The sequence below is a fragment of the Zeugodacus cucurbitae genome, chromosome 3 (assembly GCF_028554725.1).
Source record: "Zeugodacus cucurbitae isolate PBARC_wt_2022May chromosome 3, idZeuCucr1.2, whole genome shotgun sequence".
NCBI classification, from domain to species: Eukaryota; Metazoa; Arthropoda; class Insecta; order Diptera; family Tephritidae; genus Zeugodacus; species Zeugodacus cucurbitae.
The window spans coordinates 41,801,326-41,822,976 of record NC_071668.1 but is presented as its reverse complement, the minus strand read 5'-3'; the positions used below and the strand labels follow the sequence as shown (position 1 = coordinate 41,822,976).

General features: G+C 33.7%; 1 protein-coding gene across 5 annotated transcripts in view; it reads left to right on the top strand.

Annotated features, from left to right (window-relative positions):
- The window catches only part of LOC105219934 (lysosomal thioesterase PPT2 homolog), a 45,990-nt gene that overhangs the window by 4,298 nt on the left and 20,041 nt on the right, over positions 1 to 21,651 (top strand). For all 5 annotated transcript variants that reach the window (XR_008470460.1, XM_054227623.1, XM_054227621.1 and 2 more), the window contains exons 2-3: positions 2,256 to 2,352; positions 2,435 to 5,932. Coding sequence is in view for 4 of the 5 variants with exons in the window: in XM_054227623.1 (XP_054083598.1) it covers positions 5,792 to 5,932 (141 nt within the window). In the remaining variant the exon portion in view is untranslated. The remainder of the gene's footprint in view (positions 1 to 2,255; positions 2,353 to 2,434; positions 5,933 to 21,651) is intronic.

Here is a 21,651-nt window from a genome sequence, read left to right as displayed (position 1 = left end):
TCAAAACCACCATGTTCGTTATTTAAGGTAAACGTTTTGCTTGTTTGTTATAAACGGTTTTCGTTTCGTTAAAACGAATATTCGTTATTTCGGAAAACTATTGTGCTACTAAAATAATAAATTATAAGCAATCAAACAGAATTCCCTGGTGTACTCCGATGTATGAATGGAACACATGTGCACATTTCAACACCTGCAACATCTGTATAATAATATAATATATGTATCTACAGAAGAAAATCAAATCTTACAAATTGCTTAAAAATATAGTATTATTAAAATATTAGCTTCTGCCTTTCTTTTAAAGTCCTATGTGTGACCTGAATCTATTTATTTCGGCTTCAAAGTCATTCCATTGTATCTCCGAATAGTTTTGCATTTTTTTAAATAATATTTATGGGTAACAGATGTTGGATAGTAGAGGAGATAGGGAACCACCCTGTGGAACCCCTTGTTTCATTCTTCTTTGCTTAGATGAAATATTAAGCATGACTGACGACCGCTCATAAAATTCATGGTCCACCTTTTCAACCCTGGAGGGAGCGAAGATTGTTCAATATCTTGTAGTAGCGTTGTGTGATTGACTATATCAAAACCTTTTTGCAAGTCCAGAGCTTATGTCATCGTCATCTTATGTTCAAAGCATTATGATAATGAATGTTGAGCGCAGACAGCCAGAATAGTTGTACATGTGTCTGGCCTAAATTTTTTTGTGCGAAGCTGAGCTGTCAAACTACAGTAATATGATCATGTATTACCAACAATAAACACCAAGATGACATATTTGGTAGCAATAGATATCAGAAGAAATAATTAAACAAATTTGTCGAGGACAAGTGATATGCAGTATTGAAAATAGTAATATTGACAGCAGTAAAAGTATCCTGAATAAATAAATAAATGATCTATATCTGCTGTGACAATTAGGGATACAAACATCGTGATGTGAAGCATCGACGGCTCGATGTATTTTCAAAAGACATTGCAATCAAAACCATCGACTATAAAACATCGATGTATTTTTGATCTATTATACTTTAAAGTAGCTGCCATCGATTGGTCACTTCTCTGCTCGCTGCTCACCTGTCAAAAATTTTACATGTCAAAGCAACAACAGAGTTATCTAGTTGAATTCGTGCAGGAGAGTATGCGAATACCTCATTAAAAATTCTTTCGCCGCTTGCTGAGTGCTACCAAGTTTTGTTTTACACATTAGAACCAGCTCAAAGGACAAATTACTGTTAAAATAATAAAAATTGTCATACACAAATTTGAAGATACATCGTAAGTATTTTTGTATTGAATTTATTGAATAAAAAACTTTAATAAAAATTTAATTTTTTTGCAGAAAACGTTAGACATTGATGGTGGTGGAAGAGTTCAGTGCGACCAAGTATAGACAATTCGATTTCAGTGCTTCCAGTTCGTATGAAAATTTGGGAAGTTTGTTCGATTGGCTTGTCTATAGCAATTAGCTAATCGATGTCAGCTTGTATTTGAGGAAACTGTAGTATAGTATCCCACAATTTCAGGGTTGAAATGGGTATGGTTGGACAGAGCAGGATCTCCAGATTATGAATGTATATTATATTATTGCCGCCGGAATCTTATAGTTTTCGAGATATTAGCATTTTAAGTTGAGAATTTCACAAAATTTATTTTACAATTTCTCGATTAATAGTTAATTTTTAATTTATATTATGCACTTATTATACACTAACACTTGAAAATTTTATTTTGTATCAATTCTTTTAATATTTGCTTTAAATAATCATTTTAATTTTTACATAATTTTGTTAATATGCACAATAACCATATTGACAGATATCAAGTGTTGCCATATCCATACAAATGAAAATAAAAAATAATCTTTCTCTCAGTACTTTTTTCTGCATTGGCGACCTCGGCCACTTTTCGAAAAAATAACCCTGGTGGATCTAATACCATGGTTTATCAAGAGAAAGGAAATTATTATAATCCATGTCCTTTTTTATTCACTTTTATTCGTTTGTAAAATATGTAGGCAATAATTATATATATTCATAATATATAATCGGCTATAATCGCTTAAAGCGGTTCCTACGCCAAATATATATATATATATATAAAGCTAGTTTCAGAAGCATACATAAATTAAATATAATAGTTAGTACGCCTAATGTAAACACTGTTAAAACTAATTAGATATAAAAGGTGTATATAAACAAAAACTTATTTTTCTTTTCCCTGACAAGCGTTTTTCTTCTGTGTGATAGGTGCTTTAGAACACAATCCATTAACTTGGAACTGAAGTGGTCACAATGTAAAAATGTTAAGAACTTTGTTTATACAACTCCGGAAACACACTTTCAGGTCAGCCCGCTTTTCTGTTCCAATGGAGGAACAGTTGATCCAATACAAATTTGATCTTCTGGTTTTGTTGCTTTAATTGTAGATAAAATGGACAGCTCCTGTAGGGCCCCCAGAGGTGATCTATGTAGTTATTGATGACCAGAGTATACTGAGTTTGTGGAGGGAACACTTCTCCAACCTGCTGAATGGCAGTGAAAGTATAACACCATGAGATGGCGAACTCGATTCCCCAATCGACGACGATGGAACAAATGTTCCATTGCCCGACCGTGAAGAAATTAGAATAGCAATTACCCACTTGAAGAACAACAAAGCGGCGGAGGCCGATGGATTACCGGCCGAGCTATTCAAATACGGCGGCGAAGAACTGATAGGGTGCACGCATCAGCTTCTTTGCGGAATATGGTCGGAAGAAAGCATGCCCGACGATTGGAATCTGAGTGTACTCTGCCCGATCCACTAAAAGGAAGACCCCACAACCTGCGCCAACTACCTTGGCACAAGCCTCCTTAACATCGCTTATAAGGTTCTATCGAGCGTACTGTGTGAAAGACTAAAGCCCACCGTCAACAAACTGATTGGACCTTATCAGTGTGGCTTTAGACCTGGAAAATCAACAACTGACCAGATATTTACCACGCGCCAAATCATAGAGAAGACCCGTGAAAAGAGAATCAACACACACCATCTTTTTGTCGACTTTAAACTGCTTTCGAATGCACGAAAATGATGCCTTTATGCCGCGATGTCTGAATTTGTATCCCCGCAAAACTAGTACGGCTGTGTAAGCTGACGTTGAGCAACACCAAAAGCTGTGTGTGATTTCTTTAACCTGATGCTGGAGAAAATAATACGAGCAGCAGATCTAAATAGAGAAAGTACAATCTTCTATAAAAGTGTAAAGCCACTGGCGTACGCCGATGATATCGATATCATTGGAAACAACACCCGCGCCGTTAGTTCTGCTTTTTTCAGACTGGATAAGGAAGTGAAGCGTATGGGTCTGGTGGTCAAGACGAAATATCTCCTGTCGTCAAACAAACAGTCAGTGCATTCGAGTCTTGGCTCCCACGTCACTGTTGACAGTCATAACTTTGAAGTTGTAGATAATTTCGTTTATCTGAGATCCAGCATTAACAGCAATAACAATGTCAGCCTGGAAATCAAACGCAGAATCACTCTTGCCAACAGGTGCTACTATCGACTGAGTAGGCAATTGAAAGTAAAGTCCTCTCTCGACGAACAAAAATCAAACTCTACAAGTCTCTCATCATTCCCGTCCTACTTTACGGTGCAGAAGCGTGGACGATGTCAACATCCGATGAGACAGGACTAGGAGTTTTCGAGAGAAAGTTTTTGCGGAAGATTTATGGTCCCTTAAACATTGGCAACGGCGAATACCGCAGAAGATGAAATGATGAGCTGTATGTGTTAATCGATGACATAGACATAGTCCAGGGGCTACGCTGGCTAGGTCATGTTGTTCGAATGGACGAAAGTTCTCCAGCTCTGAAAGTGGGTGGCAGCCGAGAAAGAGGGAGACCTTCACACCGATGGAAGGACCAGGTGGAGAGCGACCTGGCTTCGCTTGGTATAACCAATTGGCACCAAACTGCCAGGAGGAGAGATGCGTGGCGCGCTGTTGTGGACTCGGCTATAACCGCGTAAGCGGTGTCTACGCCAGTCAAGAAGAAGAAGAAAATGGAAAGCTTACATTTGATATCTGGCTGAGCCAAGTGTTTATGGTGACTACAAATATCAAACGAATGTTCTATTTCACACACAACCGAAGATTCCGTCGAATAAGCGCCATTTTTTGCATATTTTTAAACTGCTTAACAGTTTAAATAAAAAACTTTTTAGCTATAGCATCTTAAAATTGTAGTAATTTGAATCTCGAATCTAACGTAGTAGCCAACGCCAGAATTTAATTGCCATAACAGATACATCAAGCAACAAGCAACTTTTAAATTTCATAACAAATTATTAAAATTGAACACAAAATGTATTTGCGATTTATTTTTAAACTTACTTCACACTAATTAATGAAAGATTTATGAATATTTTTCAAACTTTATAACAAAACATATGCCTGTGTGACATAGCATTTCCAAATATACAGTTTCGGGTTATACGAGAAAAGGTGTTAATGTGAAGTAAAAGCTGTAATCGATTGGTCACTTCTCTATTCGCTATCTTTGAGCGCTGCTCGTCTGTCAAAAATTTTACATGTGAAAGAAAGAACAAAGTTATCTAATTGAGCTCATGTAGGAGAGTATGCGGATACCTCATTAAAAATTCTATCGTACATTTTAATTGATTAAATAAAACGTAAGCTCGAAACAAGGGGATAAAAAATATGTTTCTGCAGATTTAAGTATTTCTCCACTTAAGGAAATGATGCAGCACTATTGCGCATCATTAAGAGGACAATTTAGCGCAGACTTGAACCATAAGTGCTGCCTGTCTTTTTGAATTACGAGATAGTGTGCTCTATTGGCTCTCTATAATGTTTACCGGACGTTTCACGTTCAAGAAATTGCTTTCAAGTTGCCACACACTCACAAATGTTTACTACCACACTCTCACTTTCCGAACTTGAAAGCCATCTTGCTTTCATCATCTTGCGAGCAAGAAGTATTTCAAGTTGATGATCAAGAGATAATCAGCTGAGTGCAGAGTTCTCGAATTTCAAAGTACAAGTAATAAAATTAAAATAAATGACAAAGTTGAAAATTTTTTTTCAATATTTCCTTATTTATTGAATCTGCTTGTTTTTAAGCCTAACAACAAGTTATAAAATCTTAAATATATTTGAAAACAAGACAAGCTCAACCAAGTGATTGAGCTGTATTGGTGAAACGTTGCTCGTTAGTACACTGGCATATCCCTTCTTTTTAGGCGTGTTTGATCGCAGGAATGTACTAAAGCATTAGCCAATGGGTTTGGGTGATCACGGAGTTTAGATAAATATGTCAATCTACTTCTTTCTTTACCATAGGGATACCAAGATCTTTATGGATATTTTCCTTGCGCATGTACCATGGTGAGCACGTGATTGATCTAAGCATTTTCGATTGGAACCTTTGTATTATTTGTTTGTTGAAATAAGTGAATTATTCCCTTTTACAAAATTGTACACAAGCAGTGCGTTTTTTGGAACATGAATCTTCCGACGTATCAAATTGAATATCAACTTGCTTGGAGCCTACGTCATGACTTTGAATTTATGTCAATTTTGACAATTAGTTCGTGTAATCAACGTGAAAGCAAGTTCTTTACCATGTAACGGCAGCGTTACCCAATCGATGACACCTAAAATTTGAATAGAAAACATCGACAAAACAACGCTCGAGGTAACATCGATGCATTAATGTTTTTAAATTCGAAGTATCGATGACAAACAACATCGATACATCGTTTGCATCCCTAGTGATAAATGCTTTCAACAATGGCATTTTTTATATTGTTTTTACTCGGAATTATTTCTAACGGGGCTACTTTTAAGCCAGTAGTATTGATGCATGGTATTTTATCTGGACCCGAAAAGATGGAGGTGTTGGTTGAAGAAATCCAAAAGGTAAATAGGAGTAGGGATATAATGCCTCCAATTTCTTACTTTTTTATGTCGGATGTCGCTATAGGCAGAATTGGCCTGCAAATACAGGAATGGTAGAGTATTTATTTATTTTATATTTTCAACCATAATCAAAACTCTATTCCAGTGCGGTTGCTCACAGTTTATATAATACTTGTGATAATATTCAAGGGTGTTGTGAAATCCAGGACATATTTACTTAATTGTCGGAATGGCAATTTTCAATGATTTCACAGAATCTGATTGGATTTTCATCTTTTCATTTTAGTATACTAACCCAGGCTTTTGGGGATAAAGTGGGCATGGTTGAAAATAGGAGGTTCTCTAGATTAAGAATATATATATATATAGCTGCAGCTTTCGAGTTATTCGCACTTAGAGTTGAATAAAGTGCATCTTTTATCTTGAATTTTTTCAATATATATTGAATATTTTATTAATATTATGCACTTATTTAACACGGGAAAACTTTAGTATACCGTCCCACGATTTCGGGGTTAAAATAGATATGGGCGGATAGAGGGAGATCTCCAGATCACGAATATATATAATTATTGCCGCCGCAAACTTCTAGTTTCTGAGTTATTTGCAATTTAAGATTTAAAATTAACAATTTTCAACACGTTATTTCTCACTGTATATTGAATTGTTCACATATATTTTGCACTTTAAATATATTTACACTTCATTAATTTGTTTCTACATATTTATTTTTAACAAATTATATCAAAATTTGCTGTAAATAAACATTTAATTTTATGCAGAATTCTGTTTATTTGTAAAATAACAAAACGGTTGCAAGATGACAGAACATAAGTGTTGCCTCATGCATCGATTAAAAATAATCAAAATGAATAAAATTCCCAAAATGAAAAAAACAAATACCCAATAAATAGTTATTAAGTAAACATTCTAACTACAAAAAAATACCAAGGTTTCAAAATTTATACGTGTATTTTATTGTTTCAAGCAACTTTAAAAATGGATCATCATGGTTGTTCGCAATATTTTTCCTCCATGTATTCTCCATAATAAAATCGGTAAAGTTTTCGGGGTTGTTGTAATTGTCCCGCACAAAAAATCTCTTTATTACGCGCCACTGGGATTCTATCCTTTGGGTGTGGGTTCCATCCTTTGCCACAAAAGGATTGTCCGGGTCACTGTGGTTAACGCGTCGGTGCTCATACCCGTGACCAGATAGGCAGTCGTACGCGTTCCAACAATCTGTGTGTATTGTTGTACCCTGGGCCACATGTTTCCGTATTAACGGTATGAGCACCTCCGCGGATCGGACATTCTCCGGACAAACTTCCAGACGGAGATCGTCACTTCCATCTTCCACCATACCCAACACCCAGTGGCCTTCTACTCTTCTACCTAAAAAGAAGGGAAAATATAAGTATTAATATAAACAAATATATATACATTATTACCTTTGTTATATTTTCTTTTTCCAAATTTACTCTCGTCAATCTGTACAACTTTACCAGGGCCGCCAATTTTACCCACCGCTACCTGCTGGTCTATTTGGTGTATAACTACCGCCTCACGACAGTAATTGAACCAATCGCAAATGGTAGCGCTGGATAAAACTGGCTCCCTGGTGAAGCTATTTTTTCGCACCTCTTCATGCGACCAATGTGATGCATACGCATACATTAAATAAAAAATTTGTGGTAGCGGGATTTTGGCATTGTCAAACCAGGTGCCTTTAGCCCTGGAAATGGCAGAACGGTTGCGACACGCTCCTTTCCGGCACCGGAATGTGCCTACTGCGGTATCGCCGGCGTTTAACACCACCATTGGCTGCTTATGTGTCCGGCACAATTTCCTTGTGGGAATTAATCCCTCGCTTTCGGCAAAAGAAATACATTTTTCTTTTGTATTAAATGTTTCAATAATCTTGCCGATATTCCACATATTTCGAATTTCAGCCGCAGTGAGTACGTTAGTCCTCCAACACCTCGGCTGGTGGATTGCTCTTCGAAATCTATAGAAAATTCTTTAATAATTTTAATAATTTTAAATCTATAACAAAATACCTGCTGAATTTGCGTTCATTTTTTCCAAAAATTAATAGAAAACAAATTTTAATAAATAAATCACAATCACTTGCTTTCACTTTCAATAGTTCACTTTGAATTACCAAATACGAAATTATTAGCACAACCGAAAAAAAGAAACGGTATTTTTTTTTCAAAGTAACTGTAACCATTTTCCGTTAAAGAAAATGAATTAATAAAGAGAGAGAGATATACCCTTTATGACAATAATACTTTTTTGGTTAAAACTACTTTTCTTCAAAAAAATAACCCTGGTCGAGCCAACACCGGGAGTTATCAAAGAGGTGGAATAACAAGTTCTTCCGCGTAGAACTACTTTCTGCAGAGGAGGCCTTCGGCCGCGCTTCAAAAAAATAACCCTGGTCGAGCCAACATCGGGAGTTATCAAAGAGAGGGAAATGGAAAGTTTATTCGCGTACAACTACTTTCTGCACTGGCGGCCTTTGGCCGCGCTTCAAAAAAATAACCCTGGTCGAACCAACACCGGATATTATCAAAATATGGGAAATAATAAAATAATTTACATTACACATTACATGCATTATGTTTATTGTATTTGGGGTATAATCTTTCTTTTTCATTATTGTGATTCTTATAATTCGTTTACAAAATATGTGATATGGTAACACCTATTTTGTGTCAGAATGCAACCCTTTTTTATTGTAAAAATAAACAAAATTGTGCAAAAAGTAAAATGCTTATTTACAGCATATTTTAATATAATTAGTTAAAAATAAATATTTATAAACAAATGTGTGAAGTGTAAATATATTTAAAGTGCAAAATATATGTGGAAAATTCAATATACAGTGAGAAATAACGAGTTAAAAATTATTAATTTTAAATCTTAAATTGCAAATAACTCAGAAACTATAAGTTTGCGGCGGCAATAATTATATATATTCGTGATCTGGAGATCCTCCTCTATCCGCCCATATCCATTTTAACCCCGAAATCGTGGGACGGTATACTAAAGCCGACCCTTTAACACTTCACCCCATTGTTTCTGCATATTTATTTTATAAAATATCACGAAAATAGCTGTAAACAAATATTTAACATTTTACAAAAATCTCTTAATTTCAACAATAACAAAAAGGGTTGCAGCTTAACAAGTAATAAGTGTTGCCATAACAGATATTTTGCAAACGAATGAGAGGAACCAAAATAAATAAATAACCCAAATGCAGAAAACAAATGCCCTCCAAAAAGATTGTATAAAGATAACATAAAGACAGTTTATGATATTCACTCTACTATAAAAGCAACTACTACATAAAATCCGTTATAGAAAATGAAGTTTATTTTAGTAAGTAAGGAAAGGCTAAGTTCGGGTGCAACCGAACATTTTATACTCTCGCAATTTATTGAAGAAATTTTATTAAGATAACACACAAATTTACCAATAAATTCGGCAAATTAAACTTTAAATAGAATAACGAAAATCTTCCTATATAGTGTATGAGGGCTGAGGTAATTCCTGAACCGATTTCACTCAATTTCACCACCGACATACATTATATCCAAGAATATAGATATGCTCACTTAATTTGGCTCAGATATTTCACATATTAACCAATACATATATGCTGAGTAAAGCCCACCGTATTTATGAAAATCCTATAATTAGGTATATGGGAGCTAGGAGATGTTATTATCCGATTTTAATAAATTTTGGAACAGAGACACACTATTAGAAGAAAACAATTTCCTCTGAATTACATTAAATTATCAGAGAGATTTATCCATATTTTCGGTTAAAATTTATCCTAAGGTGCGGAGTTCAACATGTTCGATAACAGGGGCCTTGAAAAGATATAGTCCGTTTTCGACAGTTTTTTCACAAGTGAAGCCAGAGATGATATGCACTATTTGTGTAAAGTTTTATTCCGCTATCTCCATTGTTTCCTTATGTATACATTATAAAGTGAAGGAATCGGATGGAATTCAAAATTGAGTTATATGGGAAGTTGCCGTGGTTATGCACCGATTTCATCCATTCACACGTGTCATCAGGCTGTTAAGAAGGTATTATGTACCGAATTTCATTGAAATCTGTCGAGTAGTTCCTTAGATATGGTTTTCGACCCAAAAGTGGGCGATGCCACGCCCATATTTTATTTTGTAAAAAAATCTGAGTGCAGCTTCCTTCTGCTATTTCTTCTGTAAAATTTGGTATTTCTGACGTTTCTCGTTAGTGAGTTAACCCACTTTTAGTAATTTTCAACCTAACCTTTGTATGGGAGGTGGGCGTGGTTATTATTCGATTTCTTTTATTTTTGGACTGTATAAGGAAACGGCTAAAGGAAACTACTTTTGTTTATATAGCTTTATTGGTTTGCGAGTTATATAGAAAAAACCTATTTTAGGGCGGGGTCACGACCACTTTTCCAAAAAAATTACATCCAAATGTGCCCCTCCCTAATGTGATCCTATGTTCCAAATTTTATTTTCATAACTTTGTTTATGGCTTAGTTATGACACTGTATAGGTTTTCGGTTTCCACCATTTTGTGGGCGTGGCAGTGGACCGATTTTGCCCATTTTCGAAAGCAACCTCCTCAGGGTGCCAAGGAATACTAGGGATGGAAAGAGCGCGAGCGGAATCGATTTTTGACTTTGGAATTGACTTCTAGTTTTTCGATTCTGGAAGTCAATTAATCAACCCCGATAATCGACTTTTGTGACTTAAGTTGACTTTTTATAAATTAAGCAACTCGTACACGAAATTATTATTATTAACCCAAACGATTACCCTCCTCCCGCCCAACCGACGCGTGGGGCGCAGTCCGCATACGAGCGGAATTTGCCGAGTCTAGAAAGGCAAGAGATTTTTAAGCGTCCGGTTCTCAAACTGCTCAGCTACAGAAAGAAACATTTCAACAGCTGAGATTTAAAAATTTATAAAAACAAAAAGTTAAAAATTTTTGAATATTATTTATTAAGAGAAGACAAAATAGTTTTTTTGATGCTAAATATTGAGTCAGATGGATCAAATGTGCTGGAATGCGAATTAAAATCATGACATATTCGGCAGAATGGTTCATTTAACTCAAAATTTGTTCTAGAAGATTTTAGAAATAATGGTCTAAACTGCCTGGATGAACGCAATGGGACATTAAACTTAATATCAGACAAAAGGAATGAACTACAAACTAAACCATTCAGAAGTTTTACTAGAAAAATTATACCTAGCATTTCTCTGCGACTAGTGAGTGTGGGAAGATTTATAAGTTTTAAACGACTAGTATACGGGGGAAGATTCAATCTTGAATCCCAATGTAAGTGGCCTAAAGCAAAAAGTAAAAATTGTTTTTGAACGGACTCAAGCTTATCAGAATGGGATTGATAGGTAGGATTCCATACCACAGAACCATACTCCAATATAGGCCTTACCAATGTTGTAAAAAGAATTTTAGTAATATACGGATCACTAAATTCTTTAGACCAACGTTTAACAAAGCTAAGAGCACCTTTAGCTTTTAAGACAATTGAATTTACATGAGAATTAAAATTTAGTTTAGGGTCCATATTAACTCCTAAATCAACAAAGCTAAAAACTTGCTCTAAACTGAAGTTATTTATTACATAGGGGGAAAGATCAACAGTTCTACGGGAAAAGCACATCGTTTTACATTTTTTAAGATTCAGTGGCATATCATTTTTGTGACACCAAGTAACTAAATTATTTAAATCCGATTGCAACTCAGTCCTTTCGTTATGAGAAGTATATGATTTAAAAAGTTTTACATCATCCGCATATAATAAAATTTCTGAAAACTTAATTACTGAAGGTATATCATTGATGAACAACAAGAACAGAATCGGGCCGAGATGACTACCCTGTGGAACCCCTGAAGTGACACTAATTGAATCGGATAAAGTATTATTAAATAAAACTTGTTGTTTTCTGTTAGTAAGATATGAGGATACCCATTCAAGAAGTCTTGGTTGAAAACCAAGAAGATTCAGTTTTTGCAAAAGAATTGAGTGGTTTACTCTATCGAATGCTTTACTAAAGTCAGTATATATAACATCAGTATTCTTATTATCCCTAAAACCCATTGACACATGGTTTACAAATTCAAGCAAGTTAGTTACTGTAGATTTCCCTTTACAAAATCCATGCTGAGAGAATGAAATTAAAGGAGAGATTAAGAAAGTTATTTGGTCAGTGACAATAGCTTCAAAAAGTTTGGGTATAGCTGACATTTTAGCTATCCCCCTATAGTTCTCAACAGATGATCTAACTCCACTTTTATGCAAAGGTAATATAAAAGAGTTTTTCCACATTGACGGAAAAATACCTTGTTTAAGAGATAGGTTAAAAAGCTTAGTTAAGGGCAGATAGATATATTTTGCGCAATTTTTAAGAAAGCTTGAGGGAATCATATCAGGGCCATATTTAAACGAATCTTTTAACGTAACTAAATAATTTAAGACATCTGTTTCAGAAATAATTGGTGTATTAATTACAGTACTCGGACATAACACTTGATGATATGGCACATTCATAGGGTAGTTTGAACAATAATTGGATTTGAAGAATTCTGCAAACATATTAGAAATAATATAATTGTCACATGACATTGTTGATTTATATTTCATCGCGGACGGAAAATTTGAAATCCTGCGTTTGGAGTTAACGAAACCATAAAACAATTTCGGATTACGAATAATATTATTTTTTACTTTGATTATGTAGTTTTTATAACATTTTTTGTTAAGTTCCTCAAACTGACGACGCAATTTAGAATATTTTAAATAGTCAACAAGAGCTCCAGTTCTTTTATAAAGTTTAAAAGCACGAGCTTTTTTATTTTTTAATTTACATAGCTCATTCGAATACCACAAATTTGAACTTTTTCTTTTGATAATAAAACATTTCGGAACAAATCTTTCAAAAATATTAAAAATTGTTTCATTAAAATGTGATACATTTAATTCAATATTACCACTATAATCAGGCCAAGTCAATTTAGAAAGTTCACAATTAATCTTTTTGAAGTTAGCTTTCGCAAAGTTGAACCGAGAACAAAGGTCCTGTTTGTTGCATACAAGTAATTCGTCTATGATTTCGATATTAATTTCCAAGGCAGGGTGATAAGAGTCCTCTGGCAAAACTAAAGGATCAGATCGGACCACAGAAACTGTTGAAGAATTATCAACATAGACCAAATCTAAGAATTTACCAAACTTGTTCGGTATTAAGTTAATTTGGTTAAGACCCATCCCAGACATTTCTTCCAAAAACTCATTAAAGCTTAAACGAGTGCAAAAAGGGGTAATGCAATCGTCAACAGATTTCCAAGATACACACGGTAAATTGAAATCGCCTAGAACAATTATGTAATCAGTATTCTTAGCAATTGAAAAAACATTATTTATTAAAGAAACATGCTGCGTATATACAGATAAGTCCGATTGAGGCGGAATATAAGATAAAGTTAGATAAATAGAACATTTATTAATACAAATTCGTATGCACTTAAATTCAATAAAGTCCGCATGAGGAACTTCTACTTCTTCAGATGGAATTGAAGAATGCACAGCAAATAATACACCCCCCCCGACTCTGTTCAGTCGATCGCATCTAAAGATTTGAAATTCACTATTTAATATTTCGTTATCAAAGATATGAGGTTTAAGCCAAGTTTCAGTAAAAGCGATGACTTTAAAATTACAATTAGTGCTATTCAAATACAATTCTTTTAATTTTGTATTTAAACCCCTTACATTTTGATAGTGAATTTGTAATGAATTTTTTATAATTAGTTTTTTGAATCCGCGGCATTTTTTGGAATATGAGCAATTACAGTTTGTTTTTGTTGCTTTTGCTCGAATTCGCGCACGAAAGCACCAGGTGGCCAAAATGATTCATCAAGTAGCAATTGAAAATTAACAGCTGAAACGCCAATCTTGAAAGAAGATATGTTTCTTTCGTATTTAAAGTTAAATTTTCTCACATCAATATCAATATCGTTAATTTTTAATTTCGACGAGATGTAAAACTTTATATCTTCGATTGTGGTATCCGAAGCGAATCTCGAAACGAAAATAGATTTTCGTTGAGGTATTACTACCAAATTTTTTGCCACAAACTCAGAGTTAATAGGAGGCGGATCCTGAATAGTTTTCCGCTTAAGGTTATCGTTAATTGTTTTCGGAGGATTAAGCACTTTTGAAGAGGAAGGCTTCTCTCCTTGAGGGCAAGGAGATGAGAGATTAATAAGGTCTAATTTCACCGGTGACATACTTTTCACGGACAAAGTGGCAGGTTCCTCATTAGACGGACGTTTACGTTTTGATGAAGGCTTAGCATTATCATCTTGATCATTTAGGCATTTAAATGATTGAAACAACACTTCATAATGCTTAAATTTTTCTGTAAGGTTTTGAAGTTCTCGACCGATTTCTTTAAAATTATTGCGCGCCTGTTTAAAAACTTTAAATAATTCAATATCTGTCGGTCTACACTTTAAGCACGACCAGCGCAGACCCTTTCCATCGAGAATAGAATCTAAGATTCTACCTGTCAATCCAGCACATTTAAGATGGGCAAGCCCGTCACAAAGCCAACAAGAAACAAAACGATCAGAATCGCCTTTAATAGTACAATTCGGAAAATTGCAAGTCATTATGAAAAAAAAAATTTAAATTGAAGGAAAAAACAGAATAGTAAATAATAATAAAAATTAAAATATGATATAATAGTAAATAGAAAAACAATAATAGTTATACTGAATTAGCCGAGATCACAACCAATATAATAGTGAGCAGTTTGAGAAGCACTGAGCCACTTAAAAATAACACGCAAACAGCTGTGAGCAAAAATGAAAGAAAAAAAGACGAATCAAAAGAAAAAGAGCAAATTAAAACAAAAACAATATGCAATCGCACAAACAATTGCAAAGTAGGAAATAAAATTGATAATTGATAACAACAACAAATGATTTAAAAGACTCGGCACCAGAATTTAAGAAAATAGTTAAAATACAATTAAAATTTAAATATAACACAAAAGCAAATTAGCACAAATACTTAGCTTTAGATTACACTTATTAAAAGTAAACTTTCTTTAATTATATTAATAAATTTAAGCACAAATTCAAGAACCGAGAAAAAATTAAACTTCACAGTTTGACGTGTTGCCAGATGAGATATATCAATAATTTTTTAGTTTTAACATATTATAAAAAGTATTTTAGGATTTCATTGCATACATTTTGGTATTGGATAATAAAATTGCTTTTTTTTTTATTAAAAAACAAAAAAATTAAAAATAAATAACTACGAAAACCACATTTCTTCGCCGATTGATCTTAAAAATATTAGCTCATTAATGTGCTGAGGTGATAAGCGACTCCTCAACTGATTTGCGATAAGTCCTGCATGTGAAAATAATCGCTCACAGGGTACAGACGTTGCAACTATTGGCAAGTATTCATATTTCATACTTTCCCACACAGTGAACGGATTAGGATTTTGTTTCCGATTGACAGCAGGGCGTGTCAAATATTGTCGTAATTGTATTGGTAATCCTCCAGCCTCATCAGAATCTGCAAGATTGGAACTACAACTCACAGTGTTATCAAAATAAGACCATAAATCATCATTGTCATCGTTCGTTTTCTGAGATTCCGGACCTTGAATAGCTAATATATCATCTTGAGAGTTAATATTTGCCACCGTTGCTGCCAATGCTAATTTTCGTTCTGTCTTGACAAGATCAGCTACACAAAAAATTATATTAAGATTAAACTAAACCATAGAAATAATCAAATAATGTTTGCATAATCAACCTACCGACATTAGTTACCGCTCGTGCAGAATCCCGAATACTTTGAAAACCAAACTTTTTATAACGAGGATCAACCAATGTTGCACAAGCGTACAGTTTTACGGATTCAATATTGCCGTATTTTGTTTCGATGTCTTGAACCATTCTCTTTTTCAAATGTCGCCCAATTAAAGTTTCTGGCGTTAACTCTTCAATCTTCTGTAAAATATAAAATCAATTCATTCAATAAAAATTCAAAACAAGATAATATTGCAATAGCTTTGCTAGTTTAATAATGGGAACTTACTTTTCTAAGACTTGAAATCAAAGGAATGCACTTGCTCAATGTTACACATTTCTCAAAACAAACCTCTTGAGTTATTTGCTAGAGAGGTTTTAAGATGTCACGAACTTCTACTAACGCATCGATTTCCTCACCTGTGATCATGTTAGGTGGCTTAGCTTTCGAAGATTTGTCCATCTTCACTTGTAAAAGCACTTTACTGACATGATCAGCAAGCACAATGAAACGGTCAACCATTTCAAAACAGGAGTTCCATCTCGTTCGCACTTCCTGAATTAATTTCAGACGAGAATTTTCAAGCTTGTCCTTCTGTAATTTCAGCAGCTCTGTAGTCGCTCTTTCACTTTGTCGAGAGAATGTGACAATTTGTTTAACTTTTGACAATAGCTCACGCAATGACGATTGCTCAGTATGATCTGTAATTAAGTCTTCAAGATTGTCAATAGCATCATTTTCATCAGTGGGTAAGTCGGAAACTTGATTTCGAGATTCAGATGCAGGTGGAGTAATATTAACTTCGATAAGGCGCTGACCAATATTATTTATTACATGTCCAAAACATGAAATGTGTTTCCCATCACCGAACTCACTTTTAATAGCTCCTTTGATGTTTGCGCCCCCGTCTGAAACGAATACTGCTATTTTACTATCATCAAGACCCCAGTCATTGCATATATTTCTTAATTTCAAGCTCAAATTTTCTATTGTTTTCCTCTCTTCTATGAGATAAGCGCCCAGCTCAACAGTCTTCATCTCAGTTTCTGTGAAGAAAGGTTAATATGTCAATAAAGTTAGATATTTGAAGTTAAAACTGAATGTAATGATTTTTGAAAATAAAATCAGTAACTGACCTTTCAGATAGTGAACTGTTAAGCCAAGATAGCTTTTCATTGTGTGTTGGTGAGTCCAGATATCAGTAGTAAGACACACAGATTCAGTCTGTCGCAGTTCAAGTTTTATTTTATTCGACAAATCTTGATATTTACGACTCATAGCATTAGTTATAGTTGGCTCACAGGGTATGTGATACAACGGTTGCAGTGTTTTAATAAATTTTCTGAATCCTGGTCTTTCTGTGGTACACAGAGGCATATTATCAACAGCGATCATTCGTAAAAGAGCTGTGGTAGCTTGATCATATCTACGTCCACCAGCTAGGAAACAATGAAAATGTATGATAGAAGAAATTAATAAGATTAACGTTGTTTCCTAATTTAATTCACTACTACCTGAAAAAGAATTAGCATTGTTTATACAACGATCCATAGGACCTTGGACCTGAGATTGTACTGTGGTATTTTCTTGAAGAGATGATTTTGTTTGAGGTACCAAAGCAACCGATGGAACAGATGATTCGACAGCGACTAAAACCTAAGAACAAACATGATTAAGTTAGTATCAATATAAAAAATTAAATTGTCTGTGGAGAGGAATAATTTATGTACAAACTTTAAAAAGTTCTTCAAAAGCACTTACTTTTTTAGGCTGAACTTCGAAATCATTGTGACTGTCATTCAATCTTTTCTGAGTTTGTTTTTCATTACTTGACGGAGGAGCAATCTTGTGAGCACATTGTAAGTGCTTCATCATTGTTGATGTGCTTTTATTAAACAAAAACTGTTTATGACATAAATCACACTTAACTTTACTGCCATTGTTAACTTTTGTGCAATAGGCCCATATCAAACTGGGAGCCATGATGAAGAATTGTTCAATACTATGTACCGTATATTAAAAAGTTAATTACATCAATTACCGGCGGCAATGTAAACATTATATTGTTATAGACCAATCAGAAAATCAGAAAGAGGCTATTTATAAAGAAACGCTTCGATTGGTACTTTGTATTGTGCTTTTAAAAGTAATCTTATAGTGATTATCTTAATTCATCAACTGTCAAAGTCATCGAGTAAAAGTCGATTTTAATCGATTCAAGACAAGCTTGACAAGACAAGCTTGAATCGATCCTAAAAAGTCTATTATTTCTAATAAAAGATCGATTTTCGACTAAAGTCAGAGTCGACTTTTCCATCCCTAAGGAATACGTGTTCCAAGTTTCGCTAAGATATCTCAAGACAGACGGACGGACGGTCGGACAGACAGACATCCGGATTTCAACTCGTCTCGTCATCCTGATCATTTTGATATATATAAACCTATATCTAACTCGTTTAGTTTTATGACTTACAAACATCCGTTATGTGAACAAAACTATAATACTCTCTTAGAAACTTTTGTTGCGAGAGTATAAAAAATAACCATGGTCGAGCCAACACTGGGGGTTATCAAAGAGGTGGAAATGTAAAGTTCTTTCGCAAAGAACTACATTCGGCATTGGGGGCCTACGGCCGCGCTTTAAAAATAATCACCCTGGTCGGGACATCACCGGGGGTCATCAAAGAAAAGGTAATACCGAAAGATTTTGCATTAGTCATAATGCATTATGGTTTATGTATTTGGGGTATAATCCTGCTTTTTTCTGTTTATTTTTATTCTTTTAATGTTTGCAAAATATCTGATGTGGCAACACTGATTACTTGTCAACCTGCTACACTTTTTGCTATTTTTGGATCGAAGATTTGTGTAAAATGTTAAATATTTATTTAGAGCTATTTTCGTGATAATTTTTATAAAATAAATATGCAGAAACAATGTGGTGAAGTGTAAGTGTAAAATACGTGCATAATATTAATAAAATATTCAATATATATTGAGAAAATTCAAAATAAAAGATGCACTTTTTTCAACTTTAAGTGCGAATATCTCGAACTCTATAAGTCAGCTGCAGCTATATATATATATTCATAATTTGGAGACCCTCCTCTTTCCCATTTATTTACCGAAAGGCTGGGATAGTATACTAAAGCCGAACCAATTAAAGTAGCGGAAACGAGATACGGAACATTTTGCAAAATAACAGTAATTCGCTTTATCCTCAAGGGAGGGCAAAAGTGGTATTGATATGTATGTTAAAATGTACATTTTTTCATGTTTCAATTATAAAAGGTTTAGTAAGTAGTGACATCAAAGTTTTGACACTGCGTTACAAAAGGTTGTATTTGCGAAGAAAAGAAAAATGAGAAACATTTATTCGCTTTATTGTGATCGTATTTAAAAATATATTCTAAGTTGTATAAAATATACTACTATTATCCAACCATAATTAACAAGTAGCATTAAAATATGTCCGATTTTTTCTAATAATGGTTTTGAATTTTTGAGTCAAGTCCAAGGTAGGAAGTTAATATTTATTTAATATTAGTAATCATAGATAATAGATTATTTAAATTTTTTCTCGAATTGTTGCCAACTTTTTTGTTTGTTGGAAATGAAAAAAAATCTGTATATTCGATTTGTATACTCTCGCAACAAAAGTTGCTAAGAGAGTATTGTAGTTTTTTTTCCGATTTTTATAATTTTTGGAACAGAGACACACAATTAGGATAAAAAAATTTCCTCTGAATTAAATTAAAATATCTGAAAGATTTGCCGATATTTTCGGTGAAAAATTACCCTTTGGCACTGAGTTCTTCATGTAGATATCGGGACCTTGAAGTGTTATAGTCCGATTTCGAATATTTTTCCATAAGTGAAGCCAAAGATGATATACAGTATTTGTGTAAAGTTTTATTCCACTATCTTCATCGGTTCCTTATGTATGTATATATTATAAAGTGAAGTCCATGTTTCATCCGTGTTGTCAGAGTGTCATGAAAATATTGTATACCGAATTTCATTAATATCGGTCGAGTAGTTCCTGAGATATGGTTTTTTACCCATAACTGGGCGACGCCACGCCCATTTTCTATGTTGTAAAAATTTTTAGTTCGGCTTCCATCTGCCATTTCTTATGTAAAATTTAGTGTATCTGACGTTTTACGTTAGTGAGTTAATTTTCAATTTTTTTTTAATTTGGTGAATAACTATCTATGTGAAAGCAACAACAAAATTATTCAGTTGAATTCGAGCAATAGAGTATTCGGATTCCTCTTGAAAAACTCTGTCGCCGCTTGCTGAGTGCTACCAAAAATGGCTCGAAGGAGAAATTATTATCAAGAACTCAATACAAATATATTTTTTGAATATTTTTAGCTTGATTAAATAAAATGTTGCATGGAAATGAAGTGGTAAAAAACATTTTTGTTCGCAGATTAAATTTTTTTCACCAAAGAAAATAGTGCAACACTATTGCGCATTAACTTGCATCGCAAGTGCTGTCTCTTTGTTTGAATAACTGGATAGTGCGTTCTATTGACTATATTTATTAGCATTCTTATCAATTGTCCTGTAAACTATTTTATTTTACAGAATTTTACTAAATCAATGATATCAATTATGTGTATAAGAAATAATATTGGTCGTTTTACCGAGCTCATTTGTCTGCTAATTTGCAGGCCGTTTCCAAGTATTTATTTAATCTTTTGTAAAGATATATATTGTGATATATTTTCATTTTACAATAAAATATATAGTGTTGGTTTTTATTTTACACTTCTTTGCAATCAAATATCACATTTGTCTTAAGCCCCGACTGATTCCTAATTATTAATCTGTTTTGTTCTAAGTATCTTAAAACATGTTACGAAATAAAACTATTATATAAATTAAAATCACAGGTTCAGAGTAGGAAGGATCATATTAAAACAAATCGTGGCCCGCTGCTTAATAGGTATTTTGATTTATCTCGCTTACTATTAAAGCTGTATCATCCAAACTTACTGGAAACAATTTCTTTAAACTCTTTATCATACTGTGAAAATGGTTGTATTGAATACTATTAAAAGTGGGTTAATTCACTATATATGGCACAGAAGGGCTGCACTCAGACTGGTATAAAAAATGGAAAAAGAACATTGCGCCGTTAACTTCTGTGCTAAAAATCAAATCTCGGAACTGCTCAACCATTTTCAACTAAATTGTATACGCTATAATTTTATTTCTTAAATTCCATCTAATTTGTTTGTTTTGCAATATATAAATGAAACTTAAAACAAATACTGCATTTGAGGTGTGGTAACTCATTGTCGAAATCGGACTATACATAAGCCTTCAAGGGCCCAGATACCCAGATTTTTTACCGATAAATTTCTCGAATATCCAAAATAAGCTGAGGTATTTCCATAATAAATGAGGCATAAATTAAAGGGAAATGTTTAGTATACCGTCCCACGATTTCGGAGTTAAAATGGGTATGGATAGAGGGGGATCTCCAGATTACGAATATATATAATAATATCTGAGATATTTGCAATTAAAGATTTAAAATTAACAATTTTTAACTCGTTATTTCTCACTGCATATTGAATTTTCCACATATATTTTGCACTTTAAATATATTCACGCTTCACACATTTGTTTCTACATATTTATTTTTAACAAATTATATCAAAATTTGCTGTAAATAAACATTTAAATTTTTTGCACAATTCTGTTTATTTGTACAATAACGAAAGGGTTGCAAGATGACAGAACGTATGTGTTGCCACATGCAATCGAATAAAAATAATCATAATATATAAAATTCCCAAAATGAAGAAAACAAATACCCTATGTAA